The 9,009-nt window shown below is 44.3% G+C and overlaps 1 protein-coding gene across 1 annotated transcript; it reads left to right on the plus strand.

The window, feature by feature from the left end:
* Positions 1–1,187: 1,187 nt before the first annotated feature.
* LOC147445435 (uncharacterized) lies at positions 1,188–3,895 on the plus strand. The gene is made up of 5 exons (XM_086526025.1): positions 1,188–1,233; positions 1,345–1,408; positions 1,500–1,775; positions 1,861–1,877; positions 1,947–3,895. Exons 1-5 carry the CDS (start codon positions 1,188–1,190, stop codon positions 2,021–2,023), a joined length of 480 nt encoding a protein of 159 aa, XP_086382151.1. The 3' UTR covers positions 2,024–3,895.
* Positions 3,896–9,009: the final 5,114 nt, after the last annotated feature.

Below are 9,009 nucleotides of genomic sequence, written 5' to 3' on the forward strand. Positions count from 1 at the left end.
CGTTGGCTATGATGACAACGCGGAACATATGTGCGACGAGTCTAGTGACATTCGCTCGATGGAGTTTGAAGATGGTGACCCAATAGCTTGATAACTTATAGAAAATACTTGATGTATGATTGGCAATAATGCGATTTTGCTTTCTATTTTTTTGGAATTAAACAACATAGTGCACCGTGATACTGTTGCGTCATTCTTGGAACCCGATAGCAGCCTCATTCTTGATCATGTGCCTCCACTCCGCACGAGGAGCGCTTCGAGTCTGCCTAAGCTTGATGGTTCATCTTCTCTTGGAGTTGGGCCCAAACCGCTCAAGCGTGTCAATCAAAGTGGTTTGGTGGCACGTACAGTCTTCAAGACTTGCAAGGCGACATCAGAACCAAGTAAGGCTTGCTTGCGCCCCATAGATATTCTATTGTTGTGTCCAACCCTTACGAGTTTTGTTTTTTGTTGTGGCTTCCACTAAACTCCAAAAACACATTCCAATGCCCCCTCCTCCTACTTCCTAAAAGCACCTTCACAAATCTTTCTATTGGCAGCCCTGGTGATCCCTCACCTTGTTTCTTTGGCCTGCCCAAAGGGCAAAGGCTATAGAGATGCCTTCTCTTTTTGCTGACTAAAATAGGAAAAAAAGTTGAATTGTATTTTCAAGCATTTTTTGATAGGCAAAAAATGCTCATTGGTTGAAATAAGATAGTGAGGAACTCATTTAAATGAAGAGTGTGTGAATCTAATGATGAACATGTCTTTAGTTTTGAAATATGAAGTGAATGCTCATTTTGGCACTCATGCTAGTTATTAGGTGTTGGCATGAGTTTTGAAATATAAGTGAATGCTCATTTTTGGGAGTCACCTGTGGTAGTTATTAGGTGTTGGCATAGAAACTTGAAAGGCTAGCCTAGTTGCTTCTTGCTAGTGTCTGCGAACCGGAGGGAGGAAGGTAGGTGGTAATAGGGTAGGTGATAGCCATTTTTGAAAAGAAATGGGAGCAGAATCAATAAAGATCTAAAAATAAAATCTCAAACTTCAAGCTGAAAATATATATTCGGTGCATGCAACGAGACACACACTCTCTCGCCCCCGCGTGCTGTGTGCACAACCAGCTGAGAACCAACTCTAAATAGAATGAATTACAGTATAGAAGCTCAAAGGGAGGGTTGCCTTGATCAGAAATGCCATGAGCCAGCATGACGCTTCCTCTTGGAAAATTTCCCTTTGGCAGGAAAAGGCTTTGTGCGTTCCCTCTCTCTCTCTCTCTCTCTCTCTCTCTCTCTCTGTGTGTGTGTGTGTGTGTGTGAGTGAGTGAGAGTGAGTTTCTGATCGGACTTTGTTGCCTCTTCCCAGTCCAGAGGCAGCAATCGTATAGCAGAGGCAAGAGTCATAGGCAGGGACCGTCACTGCGAGAAAGGTCCGCCTCCTCTATTTTGTGAGGGTGTAAAGGTGGAGGAAATGCTGGCGATCGTGCAGCTCGCTTCCAAAACTTGCTTGTCTGCAGGCAGTAAAGGGGGGCAGCAACGCATTAAAGGGGGCATCGAGGCCAGCGTTTCCATGTACACGTTTCCATGTACCATTGAAATAGCAGCAGTTAGCTCACAAGAAAATGTACATAATGAACGTAGCCAGGCACAAGTGCAGTTTGAAACAAGAGCAGTCACGGTTTCTGAAATACACTGCGAGACCATTTGTCTGCAGAGAGACGAGCAGGGCAGGCAAGCAAGTAGCAGCAGTGGCAACACACAGGCAGCACCCAAGGCAGTGAAGAAAATAAAGCCCACGTTCCCTTCATTGTTCATGAGTGGTGATATATAATCTATGTTTGAATGTATGGGTCTCATCACGTGTCCTATTTTCATTTGGCAGAGGGATTGCAGTCGAGGGTAAGTTGGTAAGTTAGGAATCCCATAACTTTGCGATTGAGCTCTCATACTGTGTTTCGGTTCTTGCAGCAAACCATGGAGCATCTACAATGTGGGGTTTTTGCTCTTTGCATGTGGTTGCAGCCCTCTTGGCCCCTTGCTCATAGTATTGATCTCCGACTAGTGTTGGGTGATGCTCGTACTCTTTTTACGTATCATGCTTTCATTCTCTTGCACTTCTGAGTACTTGCAATTCAATTGCATCTATGCAAGATCACTGTTGTGCATAGCTTGGAGCTCGTACTGCATGCTCACTGCAGGTGTTCAGATATGTTTGATAAGTTTGCGTATATTTATTTGCATCGTTATTTGGCGGAGAATTATCTAAGCCAGGGTTTTATGGTGAAGGTTGGTTCTTTCTGTAGTTAACATTCACCAACCTTCTCAACCTCCAACTCCTCTCTCTGCTCAACCTCTGTGCTCTATCTCTGAAATCCTAAAGCCCTCACACAAGTGCTGCAAGCTAGGTGCGGCTTGAATCTGTTCAAGTTTAAGCTTTCCCTAGTATTATCTCTCTTGTACAAATCACTTCAATGTACTGCTAAAGTATGATTCTCTAGACTGGTCTACGCCAGTGTCCAAGTTTATGTAGTGGACCGTGCGCCCCAACATTTAGCAGATTCTCTAGACTGGTCTACGCCAGTGTCCAAGTTTATGTAGTGGACCGTGCGCCCCAACAGTTCATCGACTTTTCTTGACAGCATATGTATGTATGCATGGATGCAAGTATGTGGGTCATTTTGGAAGAGGATACCCTTGTTTCCAGTGTGGCAGTTCAAGTCTCTTGGATATTTATTATCTCAGTAACATTGTTGCAGATCTCTAATAGGCATGTTTCTAGTTAAGGTCTATGATGTACTTTGGTAGCTTTAAAGGTGGCACAATAAGTTTTCACAGCCTAGACTTGGTGACTTGGGAAAATAGGTGCCCCATTTATCTTTCAGTTCAATGAACAGTTCAGTCTCTAGGAATTTTTGCCATCTTCAAGTTGAAATCAAATGGTACCATGCTTGTATGTTCGAAGACGGGTGCACGTGTGTGCGTGCTTGTGTAACCGATTGCTGTAGATGCATGTGGCTACATCGTCTAGATTCCAAAGTCGTGGGTCTTTCCCAATTGTTGTGTTCATTTCAGAGGGACGGTGATAGCATGTCTGATGTTGATTGTGACAATCTTGGGTTTGAAAGGAGGGAAATAGACCAAATGTTCATCATGAAATGTGACATGGTCGGCGGCCTTTTCCAATTGTTGTGTTCGTATCAAAGGGACGGTGATAGCATGTCTGATGTTGATTGGGACAATCTTGGGTTTGAAACGAGGGATATAGACCAGATGTTCATGAAATGTGACATGGCATGTTCATCATGAAACGTGACATAAGGGACAACTAGAGCCTTCTGGTGTCCTAGAAGTAAGCCCATCTGTTGGAGTGCTGACTTATGGACATGTAAGTGCTGGGGTGCCTGTTGCATGTCTCAAATTCATCAATCTCCCTTGCCAGCACAATGATGCCCGTCTTCCTTTCATGGTAGATCCAACACAATGATGCCCTCTTGCTAGCACAATGATTTCCGATTTTGTTTCAGAGAGGATCGAGTGATCAGTTTGAGGCCCGAGGTAAGTCTTCAAACCATGCATGTCTATCAATGTTGCAGATAATAGCGTTGTTCTCTATCTTTCTCATGTGGCTAGCCATAATAATATCCTAATTTCCAGTAATGGTTACAAAAAATCTACAGCCTCAACCACATCCTCTGATGTCAAGACAGGAAAACCCTCCATGAGAGCTTGCAATCTAAGTGAGTACTACTTGAGCCTTCATGGTCGAAGCACAGCGTTTGCCAACATCAGCATAGTCAGACAACGACTACCTTCCCACCAATCATGACATCTATAGCCCTTAGAGATGATTAGGCAAGGAATGATGACACAACCATAAAGATTGTCAAACTTGCTTTTGGTCCCTGAGATTCACATTAATGGCATAGAGTATTGGTTTTCATTAGTTTGCATTTGGTAAAGGTGGTGCACTTCAGTGGTAAGTCTCTTTAAAAATACCCACAAGTGTGTGCTTCATTTTGTTTGGGGTCTTTCTTAATGGCATCTTGAATAATTGTGAACTATTTGAAACTTCGGTTCGCAATGGAGGGATACATTCTAATATAATAGGGGTACATTGGGAATTTTTGAAATTTGAGGGGTATTTTGGAAATTTCCACGAATTACAAGGGTATTTTGGTGATTTTCTCTAATTTTTTTAGAATCTTGTTTCTTCCTCTTTTAGAAGATGTCCTCCAAGGATGGACCTTGTGGTTTTATCACTTGTTGGTAAACGCTAGCCTATTCTCTCTACAAATTTCCTAGCCATTACATACACTTCATATACTTGCTCATGTTTTACCTTATGCACTTCTCATATATTTGCTTATCTTTTATCTTGTAGGCAGGCCTTGTGATTTTATCACTTGTTAGCTCTATGATGCTTCGCATCACGTAGTTTTACAGGAGTGCGCCCACACACCCACACCCGCGTGTCGGAGGGGTTGAACCATAGTGGGCAAGGGGCTCTAAGCCACTTCCTTTTCTTAAGATTTCCTTTACTGGTTACATGAACGTATCATACGTGCAAGTATTCTATGTAGAGTGGCACGATGCTCTCCAATAGATTTATGATCTTAGAAAGTTGGAATGAGGTTGATTTTGTAGAAGATCATTATGTGCTAATCATAGATCATATAATCATATGAAAACAAACTTAGAGAAGGGCATACCGAAAGTGGGATTGGGTGATTTTGGTTTTTTTTTCTCTTTTTTTTTTAACTTCGTTAGTGTAGCAGCGTCTTTTGAATCCCTGGCCTCTCACTAACCCACGTGGCAGACCCCCCTCTCCCGGCAGTGGACGAGTAATGTTGCCGTCGTGCAGCCTCCAACCAACCTCCCGCCCCCTCTCCTGCACACCTCAGCCCTCCACCTTTTTTTGCACGCGTTGTACCCCGGAGGTTGACCACCACCAAAGACGCGTTGCTAGTTGGTTCTCATGCCCTTTGTTGGTGCAAATTGGAGCCCTACTGCTGCATAGTGCCACACTTCCCGTCCAAGATGTCATCTCTCTCTCTCTGTGTCTATTGGCAAAGGCAATTTCATGAGATAGCCCAGGACAATTTGGAAAAAGACACTATGCTTGGAACTGCTTTGGTCGACATGCATGTCGCATTTGGTGCAGTCGCGAAAGCACGACACATTCTTGGCAAGCTTCCTCTAGGATTGGGATGGGATGCGGTCTCTTGGTATGCACTTATTGTTGCAGGACATGTGCCAAATGGGGTGTATTCATGGGAGAGCCTCTGAAATCACCTATGCATGCATCTTGAAGGCATGTGGCACAAGATGTTGATCAACAGTGTATGCTAAATGTGGTGTGCTTGAGAAAGCACAAAAAAGTGTCTGAGAAGCTTTCTATCCGGAATGTTGTCTCTTGGAATGCATTCAGTGCAGGATACACGCAACAGGAGCAGGGCTATAAAGCTCTTGGCTGCTTTCAGCGGGGATGCAAAGTGAGGGCGTCTCTCCAAATGCAATCACATAAGCGTGCATCAAGATGCTGATATTGGCCTAAAGAATCACTATGATATTGTTAGTCAGGGGTTGTTGCCAACAATTGCCATGCTTGGCAATGCCTTGGTCGATATGTATGCCACATGTGGTGCAGGATGTCGTCTTTCGAAACACACTGATTGTAGGATATGCCCGACAAGGGCACAGAAAGCTATCGTGCTTGGCACTGTCTTGGTCGTTATGTATGCTTAATGTGGTGCGCTTGAGAAAGCACAAAAATGCTTGAGGAGCTTCCTTTTGTGTATGCTGGTTTGCTGGTTGGTTCTCATGGCCTTTGCTGGTGCAAATTGGAGCCTTGTTGCAGAGTGTCGCGCTTCCCATCCAAGATGTCATCTCTCTCTCTCTCTCTCTCTCTCTCTCTCTCTCTCTCTCTCTCTCTCTCTCTCTCTCTCTCTCTCTCTCTCTCTACAAACAAAGGCAATTTCATGAGATATCCCATGACAATTTGGGAGAAGACTCTATGCTTGGAACTGCTTTGGTTGACATGCCTGTCGCATTTGGTGCAGTCGCGAAAGCACGACACATTCTTGCCACTTGGCAAGCTTCCTCCAGGATCGGGATGGGATGCGGTCTCTTGGTATGCACTTATTGTTGCAGGACATGTGCCACATGGGGTGTATTCATGGGAGAGCCTATGAAATCACCTATGCATGCATCTTGAAGGCATGTGGCACAAGATGTTGATATGGACACAAAAAGATGTTATGCTGATATGGACACAAAAAACAATTATGTTGTTTGTCAGAGTCTGTTGGAAAAAGTTGTCATGCTTGGCACTATCTTGGTTGATATGTATGTCAAATTTCATGCGATTGAGAAAGATGTCGTGCTTGGCATTGTCTTGGTCGATATGTATGCCAAATGTGGTGCACTTCAAAAAGCACAAAAAGTGCTTGAGGAGCTTCTTGTCTGGAATGTCGCCTCTCGGAATGCACTGATTGGGGATGTGCACAACAATAGTAGCGCCAGAGTCCGGAGTGTGGACTCTTCGAATGTAGTGATTTTAGGATGCTCTAGATTGTTCTCATCAGATGCAATCACCTGTACCCGATCCGAGACCCTTCATTTGGGCATGAATAGACAGCGTAGCTAATCGACAAGCTTGGAAGGCCATTAGTACCAAAGGAGCTGCAAGAAAATTGGCAAAACCACTATGATGTGCAGGTAGAGTAGTTTTACATAGACAAATGGCAACAACGTTACATGACACTCTCAAAACATGCTATTGCTCTCTCTACAATGAAGCTATAGGTCAGCTTCATTCTCACAAGGTAGACGAGCATATTCATCATGAAGGAGCTCAGCTCTTCCTAGACAGTTCCAGAAGGCAATTGGATGGTTGGTGCACAGGCTGCATCACAAAAGTCAAAACAAAGCTCTGATGAAAAGGATGCTGGTTGTGTAGATGAATTCAGGATGCTGGCTGTGTAGATGAATTCAGGAATGATGTTTGCGAGGTGGTCATTGGCCATGCATGCATGAGACCTTGCAAGCTCTTGTAGTAGACAATGTCTCCACTGTTGCATTGAACGTGGCTCAAGACCGGGCTCAGGATAGGGAGGAGTTTGCATTTTCGAAGAAGAGACACAATTGTTTGTCGTGCCTACAGTACTGTCGTTGTTGTTTCCAATAGGAAAAGTCTTATGATTCTCCTACAGTTGCTATGGACAACTTTCCAGCTATAGATCGGTGACTTCATCCGGGACAATATTGTATAGATTGATGTTTTAAGTGGATTATACTTCATCCAGGTTTATACTAGTGAGGTAGTCAGTTAAATTGAGCAAACATAATGTCTGTGCAGCTCTAGGAACAAGGAAATTTTCCACCCCAAGCAGAAAGTTTAAGGCTAGTAGCTTGGGACTGACACAGGGACACTTTTTGACCAATCTAAGTGCAGAGTCTGTAGAGTCTACGACATGTTTTCAGTATTGACTGCTCCGAGCTTGACCCTAAATACTAAACATCCCCATGTCTCTGTGTTATGTGTGAGAAGTAGTTGGCCTGAGGTGGATGCCATTGGGCCCCGTAGCCCAGATGGCCCAGCAAGACCCAAAGATGAGTGAGGAACTCACCGCCCAACGTGAGCTGCTCGAGCTGTTCAGCTAGCTTGTTGCAGGCTCTAGCACACATGAGGATGTCCACCCACACAGAGCCTATCAACTTCCATCTCTTAGAAGGGGCCAAGGTTTGCAAGAGACTCGCTGCCCAAATACCAGACCTCAAATTAAATGGCAGACCTCAAATTAAATGGCAGACTGTTGTTCTGCTCTTATTCACCCTGCCGCTGCAACAGGGCTGTAATGGCACCACCTTGGTCGATATGTATGCCCAATGTGGTGCGCTTGAGAAAGCACAAAAAGTGCTTGAGGAGCTTTCTGTCTGAAATATCGCCTCTTGGAATGCATTGAATGTGGGATGTGCATAACAAGAGTAGATCCATAAAGCTCTAGGCTGTTTTCAGCGAATGCAAATGCTTGGAATGCACTAGTCGTGGGATACGCACTACAGAAGCAGGGCCAGAAAGCTCTAGTCTATTTTCAGCTTCCTATCCGTAGTGTGGACTCTTGGAATGCATTGTTTGCAGGATTTGCCCCACAGGAGAAAGATCTAGTTTGTTTTCAGTAGATAAGTATGCAAAGCGAGGGTCTCTCTCCATATGCAATTACCTTTGCACGTACCTTGAAGGCATGTGGCTCTACACAAGATGCTCATATGGGCACAAAAACTCAGAAGTATATTGTGAGTCGAAGGCTATTAAAGAAAGATGTCATGCTTGGCAGTATTGTCTAGGTCGATATGTATGTCAAATGTGGTACGCTTGAGAAAGCACAAAATGTGGCTGAGGAGCTTCCTATCTGGAATGGCATCGACCATCCAACGGCAAGTGCTTGCTCGATTTTTTTATGACCTTCATCAGTCGCCTTGTCAAGACGTGCAGCTATTGAGCTATTCATGCTCTAAACTACAATTTCGGCCCTCTGGCGTCTTTCTCATAGCAAACTGAGAAATCGTCAGAATTACAGCCTTTCAGTGTAAAAAGGGGATCGGCTTCCTTTCTTCTTTCTTGGTACCTTCACAGAAAAACCACAAGATGGGTAATCACTTCGAATCGATGCAGGATGTCGGCAAGGAAGCTCGTCAAGGCTATTCTAAGTATATGCAAGCAGAAGGCCTTTCTCCAATGCAATCATCTATGGAAGCAATCCCCTATGCTAGCATCTTGAAAGACTTCATAATATGTTGACATGGGTGAGAGAATTTATGATGAGAGTGCTCGTCAGTCACAAGCTATTCAGAAACAGGTATGTGCGCAAACAAGAGCAGGCCAGAAAGCTCTAGGTTGTTTTCAGCTGATGCGACGCGAGGGCCTCTTTCCAGTTGCACCTCTCTTCAGATGCAATCACCTATGCGTGCATCTCGAAGGCATGTAGCTCTACGCAAGATGCTCTTATGGACACAACAATTGAGACTGATA

The sequence above is a fragment of the Adiantum capillus-veneris genome, chromosome 12, assembly GCF_014529385.1.
Source record: "Adiantum capillus-veneris isolate H3 chromosome 12, ASM1452938v2, whole genome shotgun sequence".
Lineage (NCBI taxonomy): Eukaryota > Viridiplantae > Streptophyta > Polypodiopsida > Polypodiales > Pteridaceae > Adiantum > Adiantum capillus-veneris.